General features: G+C 38.3%; 1 protein-coding gene across 3 annotated transcripts in view; it reads right to left on the bottom strand.

Moving 5' to 3' along the window:
- The window catches only part of Zfand3 (zinc finger AN1-type containing 3), a 308,517-nt gene that overhangs the window by 36,651 nt on the left and 250,168 nt on the right, over positions 1-21,698 (bottom strand). For 2 of the 3 annotated variants that reach the window (XM_004846651.4, XM_087185356.1), the window contains one exon: positions 12,302-12,367. The exons of the other annotated variant lie outside the window; for it this stretch is intronic. In XM_004846651.4, the coding sequence (XP_004846708.1) occupies positions 12,302-12,367 (66 nt within the window). The remainder of the gene's footprint in view (positions 1-12,301; positions 12,368-21,698) is intronic. 3 annotated transcript variants of the gene reach the window in all.

The following is a 21,698-nucleotide window of genomic DNA, read 5'->3' as shown; positions in this document are numbered from 1 at the left end:
AGGGGTCTCGCAAGTACTAAATACCTTGAATGGGGCAAAGATACGCACTGGACACTTCACTACAAATTTTAGAATACCAATAATAAAAACAAGCTGAAGAAAAAAAACCAGACATAGTGCTTATGAAAATGAAAACCAGTGGCATCTGACCTCAGCAATAATGTGGAACACTAGAACAAGGAAACAATGATTTTCATCCAAGAATTCTTATTCAAATTTTCCATCAAGCTGGAGGTAGGAAAGACACTTTCAGCTATGTATGAACTCCAACACTGCTCCTCTTAGGCACTCATTTGGGGGTGGGGTATTTGGGGGGAAATGAGAGAATAAAAGAAAGCAAGAGCAGGAAAGGAAGTTACTGGTAACAGAATAGGCTTAAAGAATATCTTGTAAAAGTTATAAATATAGAATTGGGAAGAAAGGAGTAACAAAACCAAACACTGCAAGAAAAATGAAAGGCAATTATAAATGCCTGGAAAAAGCTGCACTGAAACATTATATTCCAGATAAAACAAACTAAAATGTTGCATGGTTTCTGAGAAACTGACAGAATATAACAATCAATCTGGGGTTGTATAGGAACACTTTTTTTTCAGTAGCATTAAAACCTGACATCATTAGACTCATAGAAAAAAGAAATATATTCCTAGCATATAACTTGGCAGCCTGGCAGGGAACACTTACAGAGTCACAATAATGTAAATGTCACTTATTGGCGTTCATTAAAAAAACAGCAACAAAACAAACCTATGAACATAACATGGAAGATTTGCTTGTGGTTGCAGACCTGACGATAGATATATAGTTAATAACTACAACAATATAAAGAGTACAAGTACCTCTGACAGGAAATACGATATATCTTTATTCAAAGGTACTAATATCCTCATTAAGAGATGGTGCTGAAAGTTGATGGATCAAGAAAATGAAAGCTAATAATACAATATCAAACACTGGAATGAGGATTAGTGCGAGCTAAATCTCTGTATTTCATACCAGTTAACATTTCAAGGGCCAGGTGTGGTGGCGCACGCCTGTGGTCCCAGCACTTGGGAGGCAGAGGCAGGAGGATTGCTGTGAGTTCAAGGCTAGCCTGAACTACAAAGCAAGACCCTGTCTCAAAAAATAAAAAAAAAATTTTAAATTTAAAAAACATTTCAAAAAGTAGGGCTCAGGGCTGGGTATTTAGCTCAGTGGTTCCGCCACCTGCCTTGAAAGTGGAAGGTCCCGAGTTTGATCCCTGGTACCGGAAAAAAAAGAAAATGTAGGGCTCAAAGCATGTTTTTCTCCCACAATTTTAAGGTAACCTATACTACAGAATGAGAGTACTAAAAGAGCAACTGACCAGAAAGAAAGGCTGGTCAGTTTTGTGAAACAGGATTGCTCCTAGACTGTCACGTGCTCTTCTAAGCTATTCTATGGTATGATGTACTACCATATCTTACTTTTTGTTTTTTTGGTACTGGGGATCAAACTCAGGACCTTCCGCTTTCGAGGTAAGCAGTGGCACCAGTAAGCTACATCCCCGGCCCCCTTACTTTTGTAAACATGAAAGCTTATGGTTGAAAAAAAACAGTGAGCACCACCTGTTTTCTCAATGTTCTTTTCTTCTGGGTCAGAGTGCACCCGGCAAAGGTGTCACTTTAGCTCACTATAAATTTAAACCATTTAATGACAGCATGGATTAGCTGCTACTTGGAGATCCTATTTTCCCTCCTTATTCAGTTCACGAGTATTTTCTCTGGACAATCCGAGTTCTCTGTTACTCCTTTCAAGGGTGGTATTATCTACGTCTTTATTCACAAAAGTAACCTTCTACAACGAACTCTTGGTTCATCTTGTCTCAGCTAATCATCTGTAAATTCAAGGAGAAAAAACCATTTATCTATATCTGTATCTCCCTTCTAATTCTCTTGGAAGGAAGTAATGCTTTTGGATTTCTACCACAAATGAATCTTGTTTGTACATCTCTGCCACTTTTAAATATTTTTCACTCCTTTCTTTTCCGGGATCCTTTTTCCTTTGTATTTTCACAAAGACAAAATATTTCCCTATCTTAACTATCTCCACATAAAAAAATAAAATAAAATAAAATAAAATAAAAAGCCCAACCCTGTCATTTCCCCCAATGTCACTATTTATTGGCTTTTAATGGTGCAACTAAATCCATAATGGATGACTCTGCTATCTTGAGTTCCTTCTTGTCAAGAGCCTTTTTACTGACCTCAGGCTTTGGTCTCCCATCACATTCTACAAACTTCTTTCAGGTTTTCCAATGGGTCCTTCTGCCAGCCACGGGGACAGCTTCCCTATCTCCTGATCCCTTCTCACATATCTTCTCTGACTGTGTAGGAAGCTTTGTCTTTGACTAACTGGCTTCTCTTTCTTTCTTAGTCCCCTAAATTTTAGCCTCTTGTCCTTCTATATTCATTCCCTTATTCATCTGCAAAGCTTTTATCACCGCTGCTAGACTGACAACTTCCAAAACAGGCCCATACTTATAATTTTCTATAGGATTATCTACAATAATCTACAATTTAGTAAATGAGAAACCAAAAATTTTCATGATATGTTTTCTTTCCCTACTATCAGTCACATCTTTCTTTGTTCAACTGCCCACATTTATACTTTGCATTCTTTATTCAGCCAACTCTATAATCAGCTGTCAAATCCTGTCAATTGTTCTTTTAAAACATCTTTCTCAGATTCATCTCTCTTTCTTCATTCTACTGGCCACTACCCACAGAACAATCTCGGAATAAGTAAGTATGAATTGATTTTTTGAAGTAAGTCAAATTTTGTTTTATATGTAAAATGAAAAACCTATTTACATCAACCCAATGGCGAGGCATTTTATAGACTAAAGGACCCTCCTATCACATTAATTCCCAGTTTATCTGACTTTTGATATTGAGATTATCATGTATTTAGCTTCTTTAAAATGAAGTATATCTATGCATAACTTAAAGCACCAGAGAAAAACTACAATTTCTCTAACAGCAGGAAGTCTTCTGATAGGTTAGTTTGGAAAACATTGAATAAGGAAGTGTATACATTTACACACTAAAGTGACAAACAAAAATACTGAACTACCAGAATGTTCATAAACTCCTGGATCAAACTGGCAAGCCTTTCTCAAAAGCCCTTCTCTGTGTATTTGCTACAGACTTTTCCTATCTCAAAAGTCTAAATACTAGCCAGGAGTGGTGGCACATGCCTGTAATCCCAGCACTCAGGAGGCTGAGGCAGAGGATCACTGTGAATTCGAGGCCAGCCTGGGCGACATAGTGAGTTCAAGGTCAGCCTAGAGTATAGAGAGAGACCTTGTCTTACAGGAAAAAAAGGAAGTCTAATTACTGTGATTTAGTGAAGCCGAATGGTTAAAGTTGAACAGAGCTATGTCTCAACTAGGTGCTTAGGTGCTATTCAAAAGTATTGCCAGGTCATATTTTACATTTTCTTTCACTAGAACACACAGCCCCGTTGCTATACTTCCCCCTCACATTACAGTATACCTTTATCACTCTTAGTGGCTTTGAGGAACTGAGTTCCAAGCATTTCACCAGCCAGGTAATTTTTTTTTTTTTAAAGAAAAGGACCACTTTAGAATTATATTTTTCTCCTGATCATTGGCATAATCCTCCTTGTCTTCACTTTCTGAAATTAACATAATTACTTCTGTTGTTCTCTTAAAGCTGAAATTAGCTATACTTGTTTCTACATTTATTCTACCCCTTTAAGGTGTAAGCTCCCAGGAACAAGATGCACATTTATCCCTTCTCTTGTATGTTTTCCTAAAGAGTCAACTACAAGACTCTGTGGTAATCTTTTAATAAAAGGATGGAGTAGGTGACCAGTTTCTTAGCTGATCCTATATTCCACATAAGCAACCACTACTGAAGATGTGATCTATAACCATGGCAACAGGCAATACAATAAGATTATGGCTTTAATCGGCCATGATTATGAAATATTTCTAAAGACCCTTAGTGAGGGAGATGTTCTTGAAGCAGACACAGGTATGAGGAATAAGCACAAGCCCACCTGCTGGCAGAAGAGGCAATGGGGCCCTCTCTCTTCAGATAGATGAGCAAGCAGGGAAACGGATAACACAACTTATCTTGAAACCAAGCAGCAAGATGAGGCAGTAAAAACCCATCAGCATACATCATCCTATCATGGCCCAGTGTCATCCCCAGCCTCTATTAGTCGTCGCTGCATCAGCGCAAGTCCCAGACACTTTATCCTGTTTATAATTGCTGATGAGCAGTAATAAGGCCTCCATGCCTCAGCGCAGTCCGTTCCACTTCGGCACCCACCTATTAGGTAATAACTTTTATTTACAGCCTTGCTTGATGTGCTGTTCTATTAGTATAGCCAGGAAGTAAGTAGGGCGCAAGTGTACACACACACACACACACACACACACACACACACACACACACACACACACACATCTCCTTAAGGGGCAGTATCATTGCAAGGCTCCAGTGATTTATAATGCAGCTTTGTGGCTGTTCTACCACATTCCTTCTGGTAAGACTGCTGTTTTGGGTAGGACGGCTACATCTTAACATGCTCCTCACTAATAGGCACCCACAGGCCATGGAACAGCATCTGCACAGCATTCCATAGATCCACTCCCCATCCAAAACAGGAATCCAAAAATGTCAGAGGAAGAGGGGCATATTAAATTCCTTTGATAGCCTTTTTAAATAGTGTAGGCTCAGGCATTTTACCCCAGTGGAGCAATGGAACAGTTAATTCATGGAAGTTCAGGGTGCTTTATCCTTGGTAAGAGTGCTACCTATCATAAAATAAATGACTACAAAGGTTAAACACACACATGGTAGTTGCATTCATGGATCTAAGCAAACTAAATGTGCACAAAGCACAAGGCCCACAAGAAGTTCAACATCCAAATCTAGGCTTATCATACACTCCTATCTCCAAAATAGCTGTAAGCCACATCATGATTCCCTTTCCTTTTTATACTGAAGTATATTTATATTTTTTTCAAGTGTAAAAATTTCTCTTGATAAGGCTGGTACCCTAGCTTGATATTCACATTTATCAGCCTTTTCTCAGAAGGGCTGCCCTTCTCCTGAATAAAACACAAACAAAGCCTGTAGCACAATCATAGCAGTTGGTGGCATGACACCCAAGGCTCATGTAGGGGTAACATTAAAGACCTGTAAGCTTTCCCTTACCCCCTGACCATTTCGGAAATCTATACATTGTGTGAAGTGCCCCCCACCAACTGCAGACTGAACCCAAGGTCTCTGCACTGAACTGGACCACAAGCCTTTTTTTTTTTTTTTCTGGAGACAGTCTAAGTTACTTTTTAACTCATCTACTATTTTTTATATATCTAGGATCAAACCATCTGTTTATATAATGCTCTACTACTCCTTCATTCTATTCTTTAACATAAATAACTGAGGTAGGCTGATTAAAGTTATTACAGGTGTGGACAAGTGTGAGGGAACTCAAGAGAAAGCATTTAGATTATTGCCCTCCCCAGCTATATACTCAGTGCCCCAAAATACTGTGTCAGTAAACAGCCACCATGATATAACTGTGATAAACTTTGGTGAGAACTGTTGCTTTAATTGGGCCGAACATGGAAAGATGACACCTTTTCCACTGGAGAAATTTTTTGCTAACTTTCCAAGTATCTGGCATTCATGTTGTCCCCCGCCCCAGAAAGCAAATGAACTCCTTCCAGACCCAACGTGAGTGCACAAAGTAAAACATTTTTAATACTTTTTTCCTTGCCATGACAGATTTACTGTTTTGATCTTTCTTCAATGGTTACATTAAATGCTAATAAAAAATGAACGTTTTATATCTTCCCTAATATTCTCCTGGTGGGAACTTGCATATTACATAAGTAGGTCAAATTTCTAATTTTCTGCCTCAAATGCTGATACTGCAGACCTGAGAGATAAGTTATGCATGAAGGAGCAACAAGAAGAAAAAGACAAAAGCAAGTAATGCTGCTGAACTCATCCCGAAAGCTACCTTCCTCTAAAACTTCACAGAGAGAGAAGGGATAGGAAGTTGTCTTTAGAAGAGTCACATACGGTGTGTAATACTGACCAGCTTACAGTCACTGACTCAACTCTTTAGGATTAAATGTACTGGTGGAAATGTTTCCATGAATACTGACTCTTTCTGGTGATAAAAAAATATAACCGCAGGTATTTCTAAGATTTACAGGGCCATCCCTGATTTAACACCACCACCCTTTAGCTTCTGAAGCAATTTAAAAGAGCTTATATAATAAACCTCTTGGTAACATAACAGCAATGAAATATTTCCCTTTAACTGGCTTCCAAACACAGATGTGAAAAGAGTTTGGCACATCAATCTTCTCTTAACTCCTAGGTGAGAGGGGTCTCTCCTCCCCTTTGTAAGAACAGACAATAATATCACAATCACACAGTACAAAAAAAGTCAAAAAAGATTTTGGAGAAAAGCAAGAAACAAAGAATAATACAAGCTTATTAGAGGTCATGTCACTGTTTATCAAACTGAAAGGAAAATAGGTGACCCAGAAGGATAAACATGTGCAGGATGGAAGGAAGAGGTGAAGGGAGGGAGGGAGAAAACATAGCTGGCAAGAATATACACTGAATTGAATTAACATGTTTCTCACAGAGTAGAAAGACGATACTTTCTGGAAAAACTACCTTGATGTTTAATGATTTCTAGACCCATCTGCTTAAATCTCTGGCAATACTATAGCTACCTTATGGCCAAAATGGCTATTTTACTTGCTACTCTGCTGACTATAATCACACTCTTAACACATACACAGTCTTTTTTAAAATCAACATTTTTCACATCTATCAGAAAGAATATTATCTACCCTACATATCTGCTGGAAGAAGAGTAAAACAATACAGATATAGTGGAGCCAAGTCTGCTGACAGTATTGTCAAGTCAAAGTCTATAAATTTTTTATTCTAACATCAGAAATAACAGGACTAAAAAATAAAAACACAAGTCCTCATGAGTCATCAACTATGAAGGGAGCAATTTCCTTTCTTTCATATGTTAAAATGTCTGCCCCTCAATACATACTCAACCTCGGGCTAAGAGCTAGTTGACCCCCACTTGATGGTGTTGCCCCAACTTTACCAGAGGAGGTGGCCCAGAGAAGCAGAGTCCTTGGGCTCATCACTGTTGAAGGATCCTGCTAGACAGAGACTATTTCTCCAAGTACATTTAAAACCAGACACGGGCTGAGGTTGTAGCTCCATGGAGTAGCACTTGCCTAGCATATATCAAAGGCCCCAGGTTTGATTCCCAGCTCCACAAAATCAATCAAAGAAACAAACAAAAAACAGACATAATTCCATCTGTCTGTTACACCTTAAAATTGCAGGTTTATCAATATCAAATCCCAATAAAAGAAAAGACAAAATGACATTCTGGGGGCTATAACTCTGAAAATAACACTAAATAAGAAAGACTAATAAAAGGCCATACACAACTTTCCTACAAGGCACTTTTAACTATGAAAATATCCACCTAAATATCCATACTTTCCAAATAAAATTATCTAAGGAAGGTCATCATAGCTCACATTACAATGTTCATGATCACTGTATAATGTGATGACTAGAAATGAAGGAGGACAAAAGGGAATCTTCTGGCGGTTTGCTGCCAAGCACAGCAAACTCCTTCACAATTAACTCATTCTTGGCAGAAATGTTATGATAATTAACAAAGGAACATGTGGAAAACACTCTGAGCCCTTTGAAGAAATGTAAACTCTCTCTAGGAAGCTGAAGGTGTGATACGCTGTAACGCTCACTTTCTAAGGAAAAGCAACCTGGGATTTGGTAGCATTTTTCAACTCTACTCAATGTAGATGTAGTTGTGCTCCACAAAGGGAACAGGGGTGGGGTAGACCAGAGGTAACCACACATTCCTTCACTCAATTTTCTCTGCTTATGTATCAAGCTGATCATGCTGCTGTTTATTTTTATGTATCTAAAATTTACACTGACAATAACTGTTAATGGTTCTGTGTGGCCAAATGCTAGCATCTAAAGAAACTTTCCCATCTACTTCACAAACACAAACGACTCTTTCATTTGCCACTACAATCACGTTCTGCAACCTGCTTCTTAAGGGTTACAGATCTTTAAAAAGAGCTCTCACATTTTGAAGGTTGCAGACCAAACCACTCCACATTGTGATCCACTTCTCTAACTTATGACAGTTATCTTCTACCTGATCAAAACAGAGTCGCTTGAAATGGAAATGAAGATCTATTAATTAACCATGGGTATTTATTCACTAAACCACACAATGATGAATCTAATGCTAATCTTTAGATTTAACCCAAAGTATTAAAACAATGACCAGTTGCCTAGAACAGAGGTCATTAACCTTTTTTGCTACACACTATCTAAAATAGTCATGTGTGTCTTTTATATGTAAATATTTGGTGTTTATAAACTATGTACGGATGTATATAAAATGAATTTGCAAAACAGTAATTTTTGTAAGGCTGAGATGAAGAACTTTTATTAGTGTTCCTCATACCTCATAAAATATACACATGTATCCTTATTCAGATTTGCTGACTTAAAAGAAACACTTTATTCTATCCTAAGTGTCCTTTTTCTAACACATCATTACTAAGTTCAATGCTGTTTTAGCTCTAAATCTAAATGGATGGACTGGCTGGGAGGGGGTCAGTAAGATCTCACTTTCATCTCCTGCTAGGGCTCCTAAGCAATGACAATACTGTAAGGTAATTAATTACTCACTGACCCTTTATACCTGAAGGCCCACGTGGGATCTGTCTGGGAGATCCTTGGAGAAGCACTGTGGAAAGTTGTTAAAGGCATGAATCCTATGCTTGAAGAAACTAAACATAAAGACTACTCAGAAGAAAAACCACCAGAAGCCCCACTATAGACAGCCTAGCTGACTGAAGGACACAGAGGATGGAGACAAAGACCACCTGTGGTCTCAGAGCAAATCATTTAATTTACATCTCAAACAGGAAGCTCTGTCCCGGAGAGTCAGGGCCAGTGTTTCAGGCTACAGTGGCTGACTAGCCCTAGCAGATTTTGAGGCACAAAACAGGTTTCTTAAAAAGAAGTACAGCAGGATGAACTTGTTAACTTTTTTTTTTGGTACCAGGGTTCGAACTCGGGTCCTTGAGCTTGCGCAGCAGGCGGTGAAACCACTGAGCTAAATCCCCAGCCCTGAACTTGTTAACTTTTAATGTCCACGCTAAGAAATCTCAACTTTCACTTAGGCTTCTAAGGGGATCACTTGACACTGTATTAATTTCCTTTCAAACTAAATATTCTCAATCTTTTTCTAGTTAAGATGTATTCACCTAATGAAGGTCTAGAAATTCATGACCAAGTGCTCAATGATTCTCATCATTTCACTTATGTTCACCTGAAGATACAACTTCTCAGTTCCTACTATGACACTGACATGCAAGAAAGAATGTGGTTACTATAAATTCAACTAATGAAACTGGGTATGGCAATGAGTGCTGGTATTGTATTTTACTCCTCGGGCTGCCTAAACTACCTACTGATGAGTTTACAACACCGTCTAATGGATGTCCACTGTATTCTCATAATCTTTAATGATAAGATTATAATAGCTTTGTGAGCTTTGTATATAATTTCTTTACTTATCAAACCTGTCTTTTCATTCTACTTTGCAGATGAAGAAAAAATGTTGACATATCAACTTACTTAAAACTCACAATTTAGGCCCGGGGATTTAGCTCAGTGGTCCCACCACCTGCCTTACAAGCACAAGGTCTTGAGTTTGATCCCCAGTATCAAAAAAACCCCCCAAAACTTCACAATTTGTTTGTGGCTGAAGCTGGCTCTGAAACTGGATTTAAGTTTAGAATTTGCATTTTAAAAGTACTTAACTATATGCTGTATTTCCAAATATGTGCTGTTTTTTCCAAACTTCAATGATATGCTTTTCTACTGTCTGTTATAGAAAAAATTACTACAAAAAATGTGAAAAGTAGTAAGACAGTATAGCAGAAAACAACACAGGCTTTAGCATTTTAAAGATTTATGCTCAAGCCCTGGCTCCACTACTCAACAGTAGTATTACGTCGGAAAATATACTTAACTTTGAGAGCCCATTTTTTTCCATCTGTAAAAGAGAACGTAAGTCTCTTGCAGGACTGTTCAGAAGATTAAGTGAACATGCATATAAAGTACATTGAATGGTGCCTGGCACCATTATGGAGCAGAGAGAGGGAAACAGATCTACCTAGAAGATGGAACCAAGTATAGTATTTTCAGGGCAAGTTTGTACTAGTTTCAGCATCTAAACTCAGTACATCAATCAGTTTCTTTCCCAACCTCTCAAGGTGACCCAATGTGCTGAAGATTCACTTCTTGACTGCTACCTAAGCATGCTGACAGTACTGAAAGTAAATTCTGTTCTGAGGGCCAAGACTGGAAGCAAAGAAGAAAGACCATGTACCCTGTGACTACGAAGTACTGGACCTGAAATCGAAGGGTTCCAAAAGTTTTCAAGGTTGTGGCGAGAGGAGGTAGACAGCTGGGTCTCCAACTTCCCATTGGCTAATCATGACCATCTGTCTTACTCCAGGGCACAAATCTCTCTCTTCTACCTCTATAAAATGGAGAAATCTAGAGCTTGCTGACCAGGGACAGGAACAATGAGAGCATGCCCGGACTTTTGCATACCCCTCTGCCTCAAAGCATCATTTGGAGAGAAGAATAAAATTAAAAGTTTTTTAACATTCAATGCCTTATGTTACTTTGAAACTGCAGGACACATAGGTCTGTCTGGAGCATTTAACATCAAACTATTATAGGAAGCTGAGTTAGATAGAAATTAATATGTATACAGTCAGGGAGGGATGGGGATCTCCAGGAAGTCAGCACAAGACATCAGAATTGTGGCTGGAGGCAAATCTGAAGACAGCCAGGCCTCAGGATGCAATAGCAAGATCTGTAGGCCTCCCTCTAAATAAACAGCAACTTGGAATTATACTGTAATCAGCACCACCTAGTCCAATGAGCCCCTATAGACATCAATATAGCCATGTAGGCATAGATGGCTGAGCAGAACATCTGGACTCATACTCCCTTCCCTTTCCATGAATTCCTTTGATCTTTTCATGTGCCTTCAATACGTGACTCGTTTCCCTATTGGATCAATATTAGCTAAGAAGGTAAACCTATAGGTTGATTATAGTTTAACCCACATTACATCTCCGCTGTGATTTTGTTGCATAAATTACCCCTGACAAAGGGCCTCTGTGGCCACCCACTTGGGATCCCTCCTGCAAAACCAAGAGCTATTGTTTTCTTAATTTCAATAAAAATTTCCTAACCTCCTCCACTGGTTCACAACTTCATTCCTTGATGTAAGACCATGAACTCGGCACATCTGACATCTAACAAGTCAGGAATTATATTTTTCCTATACCAAAATTATGATTATTTAAAGGAGTTGAGGTTTCAGTATGAGAGGTACCTGGCAACAGTGATGCTATTTCTGTTGAGGAGTTATGTGGACCTTTTAAGTTATGAAAAATATTTTGGCTATGACCTTTAGAAAAACTACATAATTATTTTGACTCTTCCAAATATAATCCTTGAGATACTTTGAAGAGCAAGCAGTATTAGAAGAGGCACATATTGTTTAAAATAAATTAAGCTATAGGCTAAGGAACAATGGGCATTATGACTGTGCTTTAGAGAGCTACAAGATTCATGACTTCATGTTTAATAAAAATGTCACATGCACAAAGATATTTTTGGGGACTCCATGCATCTGAAAGGAATATTTCAACACATCCTCTGGCTTTTAAGATGACAAGAGAAAATAAAATTTCCAAAACTACTAAGATACCATCATAGTTAAGTTAAAGCACTGATTTTCTGTACTAAAACTTCTTTTACCTTCATCCTTTATTTAAGGATTTTTTTTTAGTAGGTTCAAGATATAAGACAAATCAGCCACATGCTACAAACTGAGCAATCGTCTACATTTTACGTATGTTTCATGTCTGAATAACATCTTTGGATATCAGGAAGTTGGTACATTTTGATGTTCACTTTCTTGGGTCTAACTGCCAATGTTACTCAGTCAAACTGATCCCAAAGAACATTATACTGACCTCTGCTCATACTCCATTCCTAATATCAGACACAAAGAAATCAGAGAATACCCTAAGCGCAAGTTAGACCCAGTGGTGAATTTCTGTGAAGAAGTCAGTAAGGATGAATTCATGTAAGAATGATGTACATACCTGTACCACAGGATCTTTTGGTTGGTGTGACTAACGAGACGTGAGCTGTGTCTGTACATGGCCCACCTAGAAACAAAAAGGCAGGCACATCAGTCACATATACTCCACATGCCCACAGTAGCTATCCTGACTAAAGAGAAATCTAAAGAGGAAATAATCAACTTGCAAATATGGATAAGGAAGGGCAGTAGGAAAAATGGGAATGGTGGGTTTCTTCTAAGGATCTAATGTTGGTCAGCATTTAGTCTACAGAGATCCAGAGTATTTTTACACTATAGCATACTTTTCATAAAAAGTAGCACACAGTGTTAACAGGTTAAGGGTCAAAAATTTAATCAGAATTTAGATCCAGGTGAGCAGTTGTTATCCACAAGGTTAGGAAGATGAATGATAAGCAAGGGTATTCTCTCTTTTGATCTCAGTGGCCACTCTACTTTGAATTTATCATAAAACTAGCCCCTAAGGAAGAATAAACTGCTTGTCAAAAGAAACAATGATCATTTTAGTATATAAGGAAAGCATTGCTGACAAAGGAAGAATATCTAGGTTGATTATGAAAAACTGACGTGAAGAGGGCCTTCATGGAATCTAGCTCAGCCCAAAGATCTCAGGTGCACAAGGCATAATTCAAGAGTATGCAGGGGATATAAGTAGTCAGTGGGTAAAGGTTTCAAATAGCAGTATTTTCACTCTACAGGATCAAGACCATCAACCATCTGAAGCTGACACTGGCACATACGCCAACACCCCCACCAACCATATAAGTTACTATATAAACATTCACGCCAGTGGTTCTTGGCTTGCCCTGGGAAAGGCAGTGCTGATGATCATAAAGGATCAGAACATGCAGGCAAATGTTACACATCTATTCTGAAAAGGTTCGTCAGGTGATTGTGACTAGCAGAGAGGAAATGTGGTTACTTGCCATGGCTGTACATCATCAATGAGAAAAAAAGGAAACACTGAAAAAGAGGAAAAGCAAAAGACCTCTGAAACCTGTTCTTAGAAGTCATGCCACCAAAACCCATGGACTTAGGGACATAGAGATCCCATGTAACAAGTTCACCTCTCGCCCACTCTTTCCTGTATCAAGGCTATAATGGCAGCAACCCATAGTTGGTATAAGACAATACAGATGGCAGGGCCAGGGATTTAGCTCAGGGGCACCATTCCTGCCTCACAAGCACAAGGTCCTGAGTTCAATCCCTAGTACCAAAAAACAAAAGACAACAAAGATGGTAACATTTTTCAAAGGAGGAAAACCCAGGTAAGCATGCTGTTAGCTTTAAGGACTACTTGGCAAATACCTTCTATCTGCCACCACAGATCAGTCCCACAGTCAGCACATATAATCTTACTAGGAACACAGAATTTATATACATATAAACAAAGAGCAATACATGACAGCAATAAAGGGCTAGATGGAAAATGATCAAAAGCTAAAGCATACAGAACAGGTAATAAACGTTGTATATAATGAGGAAGAAAGCTATTTATCATTGGCTGATACTACCTGGAAATGAAAAGAATTTGAAAATGAGGCAACATGAATAAATTGGGAAGTTTAGAAAGACCAGAGAGCAGGGTATTTCAATCGAATGTTTTCTACAAATTGCATTTACCAGAGAAAACTCAATATACTAAAAGTCCAGAGGTTCAAATGGCCAACTGTGACATGAAAATAGGCAACATGAAGAGGTAGCGAGCCACATGCAAACCTAACATAGACCTCACACTCTTAGGCTCCCCCCCAACCCCCGGGCGCATTGGCTTTTACAGCTCCATAAAACGCTGTATCTTCTGCTTTCATGTAATTTTTGAGAGTGGTACTGGGGATTGAACCCAGGGTCTCTTGCTTGCTAGGTAAGTCTTGCACCACTGACCCACATCCTTGTCCCTCATGAAAGGGTTTTTATTAAACAAAGCATTCTTACTTCTGGGACATTACTGACTTTCATAGAAGATGCAATGTAAACCAGGCCTGGTGGTGCACCCCTGTAATCCCAGCACTTGGAAGGCTGAGGCAGGAGGATCACCGTGAGTTTGAGGCCACCCCAGGATACACAGTGAGTTCAAAGCCAGCCTGGACTGCATAGAGAGGCCCTATCCTCCCATCCTGCCTTCCCCAAAAAGATACAATTTAAGCCCTGAGACTTGCTGAGTAATCCTGGGTAAGTGAACCTCAGTTTCTTCAACAAAAGAATGGGAATAGTAACAGTACCAATATGCCAGAGGGTTCATGGATCACGCATACAAAAAGGTTTCATAAATTGTTAAGTTTTCTATTATGCAGAATCATTTTCTCTTCCACCAGATTTTTTATTTCCAAGAATCAAGACTTACACATTTTTAACTGCTCTTAGATCTCAACTATGTGAACAATGGGTCCTTAACAATGCTTACTAAGTGACCACTGCAAGCTACTTGATTTAATTAGGAAAGTGAGCCACATTTTAAAAGAGGTTTTTAATAGAGGCATAACATAAAGAGGACGAAATACATGTTGGGTATCATTTATCCAAGAGATCTGGGACCACAATTTTGGAATATTTGCATATACATAATAAGGTATCTTGGGGAGAGGACCTAAGAGTAAACATAAAATTCATTTATACTTTATATATACATAGCTTAAAGATAATTTTACAGAGCATTTGTAGTGTACCTGTGTTCCAACTGTGACTCATCACATGAGGACAGGTATAGAATTTTCCACTTGTGGAATCATCACAAGGCTCAGAAGTTTTTTATTTTGCAGCATCTTGAGGTTTTAGATAAGGAATGCTCAACCAGTGTTAGAAGGAACTGCATAAATCTTAACATCCTGAGGGATTTCACACACACACACACACACACACACACACGCAAAATGACCATCAGATGAAACTATTAAAATATTCCCTAAATCCAGAAAATACTGGAATCACTTAAAATACAGATTCCCAGGCTGTGGATCTGGAAATTTTGATGCAACAGGTTAGGGGGGAAACAGGAGAAGATTACAGCGTGTTTCTAAACCAGAGGCACACAGTGAGTATCAGCCCAGTTGGCCCCGCTATCTCATAACATTTTCTGAAAGCTCTAGCTCAGTATCTGGCCAGGACCACTGGGTTCTGCCCAGAGGATGCAAGTGAACTGCACAGAGCACAAATATCAGTGATAGTGTGACTACCAAAATACTTTGGGGGGGGGCAGTGTAATTTATCCAGTAAAATTATAAGGAAGAAACCATAAAATCAAAACCTCTAAAGAAATGTGGCTGAGACTCATGAATTACCTCATACTTTTAAATGTCCTAAATAATTATCAAATAACAAAATCTTTACTTCGTCTGTGGCTTGAGACTTTATCCTTTTAAAAACTTCTAGTGAGTGAATTTCTGTTCGTTTTGGTGAACACACAAATAACTTTATGGCTACCGAGCATATCTCAACATGTATCATCATGAAAGTGTTCCCCAGAGAGCTTGTTAAACTAACAACCCAATCCAATGTATTCACTACATTACAGTAAAGTATAAACAGAACCACAGTTGAGCCAAGACAAACTGATAACAAGAGTACCTGGCAGTGATAATATACCCCAGCTTTATAACTGGGCAATTTTATTATAAATGGAGAGCTTGAACTAAGCTTAGCCTGGCAGACCATAACCTATGAAACACTTTAAAATCTTGAACAGAAGCATATGAACATCATGCATATTTCCTACATTAACTGTTTTGTCATCTCAAACTCCTATACCCCCAAATAAAAGGAGCCACCATATAATATCTAGCCTTATACAATTAATTCTAAATCAACTCTGTCAACATGACTGCAACTGTATTAAAATTATGGGCAACTCAAGGGAATCCTTTTTTTAGGTTTCTGTCTATAAGAAAAATATAATATGGGTTACAGCAAACAAAATTCAGTTGTTGTTAAAGGTCAAAGTGAGGGCATCTGTTCCATCAAAAAACCAGAGGTGGGGTGGGCTGGGGATACAGGCACATGGCTGTAATCCCAGTACTCTGGGAGGCTGAAGCAGGAAGATTTCAAGTTTGAGCCCAGCCTGGATATCTTAGCTCTGATCTAAAAAATGACTGAATGAGTGAGTGAATGAGTGAATGAGCACGCTGGGGATGTAGCTCAATGCTAAGTTCCTGGGTACAATCCCTAATACCACATAGGCAACTTTTCCTTTCTGGACTTTCTAAAAATGCCTAAGAAAAGGGCTTGCATATGTCCCCATAAATCACTGTGAACTGTTCCAATTTTTAACCATTCTTCTTTCTAAGCAGCAAGGTACAGCAGAGCTAGTAACAAAGATAAAGGTGAGGAAGCATCTTAATGACACCATGTTCTACGGGTGAACGGGAGAGAAGAAGACAGAGAAAGGTGGGGAGGGGAGGGGAGGGGGGAGGGAGGGAGGAAAAATATAGGGGATAGGGAGGAGAAAGGTAAAGAGTTCAGTGGGACTGAGGTTGTGAAAGTAAAGAGACTCAGGCATTCTTTGATGACCAAAAGGCATTTATTTGACCATGTGGGCTCTTAGCACTGTGATTCAGGGATTGGAGATCAGAATGCATCCCATTAGGGAGGAGTTTAGGGGCTTTTTATGGATCTAGCATAAGCCTTATCCCTGGACTAGGTAAGAGTTTAGTTCATGTCCTCCTGGGATGTTCACAACTCTTGGCATGCCAGCAAGTTAACAGAGTGGTCACCACAGAACAAGGAATCTGGACCACAAAAGTACTCAAGGCTGTCAATTTTCTTTCGCATCTTTTATCCCATATTAGTGGCAACTTGTTGGGAGCAGTTCTACATAATTCTGAGGAAAAATTATTTCACAATTAAATCATGATTAGGGCCTAGTTTTCGGCCTAGCCGAAACTCCATTTTCGGCTCCAGTCACAGTTTGAACCTCTGTGGTCCCAGTGATGCAGTGATGCTCTAAGGCAGGATTATACCAGCTAAAGACATCCTGGGGAGGAACAAAATCTTCATCTGCATAGTTCCTCATTGTTCTAGGATTTTTGCTGCCACTGCCCTCTGAGTCACCTATTACCTGGCTGCCCTCAGAGCCACCTGTTACCTTTGTTACTCCCGATGTACCGAATAAAGGTGTGCCAAGCTTGGGCTCTTTCATCTTTGCCACCCAGAGTAGCACGGATCAGGCCTAAAGCTCAGCTTCTTCTCTAAGTCTCATTTTTCTATCTTTTCTGTCTAATAAATTAATTTGCCTTGTGCTGTCATGGCTTGCAGAAGACTAGGACTTACTGCAGAGGTTCTAGTAAGGTCCCCTTTCCATTTCCTACACCAACTGTTTAGAAAAATAAGTTTTGGGGTCTTAAAAGTCTTGAAGCACCTTGCTTAATATGACAGACCCTCTGAGAATTCTGAATTAGATGATAGCAAGATTAACAAAACTGATCTCTTAGCCAATTATTATGAACATTTATGGCTTTCTTTTTGCTAAAGCTAATTAAAAATTTTTCAGGTTTCTTCATTATCTGAAGACATTTTAATAACAAGGCAACATTTTGCATTTAATATTACATTTAGAGAACTTTTTTCTAAAATGTCAAGTTTCAACAATTTAGTTTGGAATCTGGGAGCAAGTACTGTCTGTGGGTAATTGGTGGTTTGTGAGTAGAAAGTCTGAATATTCTATCTTTTCTTCTAGAGATATTTCAATTCTTGTATTAAAGGTGTCATAGATAAATGCAACATTATGGATCACATTTGCAGTTTCACATGTAATCCACGAAATGATATTTTTCAGCTGTATGCCCAATAAGAAGGAAGTTTTACAGCACCTCCAGTAGGGCAGTAGACTTTCCCGGAGAAATAGTACTGATTTCAATCCTGTGAAGTTGAAGAGTAGGGTCAAATTTGCATATTCATTTTACTGTAACCTGCAGAACAGGGCTATATAAAAGTATCCCATTAACTACCAACATTCACATTTCAAAGTGAAGTAAAATGATTGAACTTTTTCAGCCTCCTATAAAGTAACTGTGTATGTCACAAACCTCTGAGATATCCATATTAATCCTGAGGACTACTGAATGACTGATTCGAAGGGAGGGAGAGATTTAGAGGATAGCTGAATGTAGGATGGCAACGCTCTTAGGCACTCCAAATCCAAAGCTTAGAAAATGCAGAAAAATATAGTATTTTCTCTTTAACCCTGAAATAGAGATCAATAATCTACTCAAGAGGTTTTGTTAAAACAGCTGTGATGACTTGTTATTTTTGGCTCCTGGTTTCACCAGCCCTCACTGGCTGCAGTTAAACCATGTGCAAAAACACATCAATTAGGAAAAATGGACTGTCAAGGAGTCAGTCAGCTAAAAATCAACAGAAGCTCAATAATCAAACAAATATTCTACTATCAGTCCTTTGACAGTAACTACAAAACATTAATACACAAAAATAGCCATTCCTTTTGTAGATTTATAACACTTCAATTTTCTTGCTTAATTAACATGACATTTACATAACAGTTATCTAATTAATTTCCAACTAAAGGCACTGTGGGCTAATTAGAAATGCATCATCCTTTTTTAACCAGCTTGTCAATCTCACTCTATCATAATCTGCATTGTTTACCTCTGCAGTACCTCACTTTTTCAGCTCAGTTCTAAAGATGATTTCGGATTCAATAGCTATAAATCTCTCCCTTCCTACAGATTTAGAATATCTGAGTTTCTTGATGAGGCAGGGGAAGGGGGGCATGTAAAAGACATAAACTACTGTCTCCTAATGTGACCATGTTAGGAATATAAACTTATCTTTAAAAATATTCAAATCTGTATCTTTACCAGTAGAATAGTTCTTCTTAAGCCTTCAACATACACATGAAGATTTAAAATAGTAAAGAACTGATGGTAATAAATGAATCTCAGGGACAAGAAAATAAGTCATCTTCAGAAAAGAAAACCCTATCCTCTAACCTTACCCCAAACCTGCAATTCAAGAATTATTTTAATCAAAAAAGACACACATAATCTGTCTACATAATTGAGTTTGAAAAGCTCCACTGATCAAAAAAAGGATACATAAAAATATAGTAAGTGGGAATCAAGTTTACAGGATATCAGCACAGATAATGGCCTTCCCATTTCTCCAAATGAAACATCCAAATTAAACCACTTATAAGACTTGTTACAGAATTTAAGCGTTAATCTCTCAGAAGTTCTAATCCTAACCCACTGCACGATGTGTCACAAATTCAGGTCTAAATTAGGGATTTATGAGAAGGGGATTTTTAAAATGGGTCAAAATTTGCTATTGATAGCTTACCTATTTTGTTCATCAAAGGGTTATTAACAAAATGTCATTACTACTCACTCGATCCTGACTCTGCTAAATAATTACAGCACTGGGCATCTCTGCAAATATTATGGTATATATATAAATCTGTGTAATTATAAGCCTATTTGCTCAACAGAAATAAAATTCTCCCACACCACCTTCTCTGGAACAACACTAAGAGCAAATCTAAATCAAGAGTACTTTCCATGTGCCTGATACTGACAGATTCTTGCTTTTTTTTTTTTTGAGACAAGATCTTGCTGGCTTTGAACTCATGACAATCCTTCTGCCTCAGCCTCTCAAGTGCTGGGATTACAGGTGTGTGCCACCACAGTGGGCCGTGACAGACTCTTTAAAGGAATAGAGATGGACATCCCTGCTCGGACCAGGGGATGTTCTGGAAGGAATGCTGTCTCTTGACCCAGCAATAGCATTAATAGAATATGCCTTAAAAGGGCAGGAGTAGTCTTACCTTAATAAGCTAGCACACTAGGTGTTCAAAATACGGTTTTCATTAGTGAATGAAAATGATTTAAGTCGAAAAAACAATTACTGGATATATAAGGTGTGATAAAAAATATAGTGAATGTTTAAAATTTTTTTAAAACACAGTAAAAGACATATTGTCGGGCCAGGGATTTAGCTCAGTGGTTTCACTGCCTGCTGCGCAAGCACAAGGACCTGAGTTCGATCCCCGGTACCAAAAAAAAAAAAGACATATTGTCATTAACATATACCCCCCCCCAATACTCCACCTTACTTCAAACACATTTATCCCACTTTTCTTGCTACTTGCTGAAGCAGTTCTGGAACTCCTCTTTTTTGAGTGTCTTTAAGGTGCACTATTGTGACTACTTGAATGTCCTTAATCGATTTAAAATGTTTACTTTGTGTGGTCATTTTGATTTGGGGGAAGGAAGAGTCAAATGTGCTGGATCTGGTGAGGGGCCTGCCTTTCCTTGGATGGCACTACGCAGCAGCTCTCACTGTATTTTCTATCACACCTCATAAAGACACTCACTAAACTAAGATGTTCAGAACTGCTTCAGAAAATGGCGATGGGATAAATGTGTTTGAAATAAAGAGGGGCATTCTGAGTGTCTTTTACTGCAATAAGTTTAAATATTCACTGTATATTTCTATCACAACTAGTAACTGGCAATTCAGAAATGCAATTATTAATACAAACAGCTGATTTTTTAAAATCACATTCACATGTTGATCTATCAAAGCAGTTCACTAATTTTTTGGTTTTTAATTAACCTTTTTAGATTTAAAAATTATCATGAACATAGGGGCCAGGGATTTAGCTCAGTGGTTCCGCTGCCTGCCTCACAAGCACAAAGACCGGAGTTCGATCCCCGGTACCAAAAAAAAAAAATTCAAAATTATTATGAACAGAAAAGAGCTTTTTTTTAATGGGTTATTGTTATTGATATTTATCCTATCTGCAAAAATGACAAAATTTCAAGAGGTTTTCATTTAAAATTAACAAAATTACATTTCAATCATAAAAACATTCTTACACAGCTGGGAAAGGAAAGACGTCAGAGACTCCCTGAGTGGGTCTTGGGGCCCTCTACAGGTGTGCAGACCACATTCTGAGAACCAGTGATACAGAACCAACAGTGACCTAAAGGTTAATATTTCCTCTACTTTCCTTATGTGCTGACTGGCTTGAGGAAAACAACAGATGCACAAAGCATAAATAATAGTAAGAGATGGGTCCACTCTCAAAAAACATTTAAGTAAATAAAGGCAAGTGAAATTACGGTCATAATTTTAAACCAGGACAATCTATTTCCACTATTTATGAAGAGTGAAAATAAGTTTTGTGGAACTCAATGGACAAGCAGTTAAATTTGTTCCGTATCAGTTTTCCAGAAGTATAATGTGACAAAGCCCAACAATTAACAGGGAAATTCCAAGACAGCATCATCATCCTAAGGATTGAAGCCAGGGTCCCTTTTTGGGAGATTAAAATATCACCTGGTTATCAAAATCAGTTCTCATTTTAGATACTGTTTTGTTTCTCTCCTGTGACAAAGCACATTTAATATGGATATGAAATCAGGGGCTGTCATTTCTGTAATTTA

The sequence above is a fragment of the Heterocephalus glaber genome, unplaced genomic scaffold, assembly GCF_053883595.1.
Source record: "Heterocephalus glaber isolate CG9 unplaced genomic scaffold, H.glaber_assembly_v1.0 deba00001497, whole genome shotgun sequence".
NCBI lineage: Eukaryota > Metazoa > Chordata > Mammalia > Rodentia > Bathyergidae > Heterocephalus > Heterocephalus glaber.
Note: the sequence above shows the minus strand (reverse complement) of the source record. Positions and strands in the feature narration are given on the sequence as shown.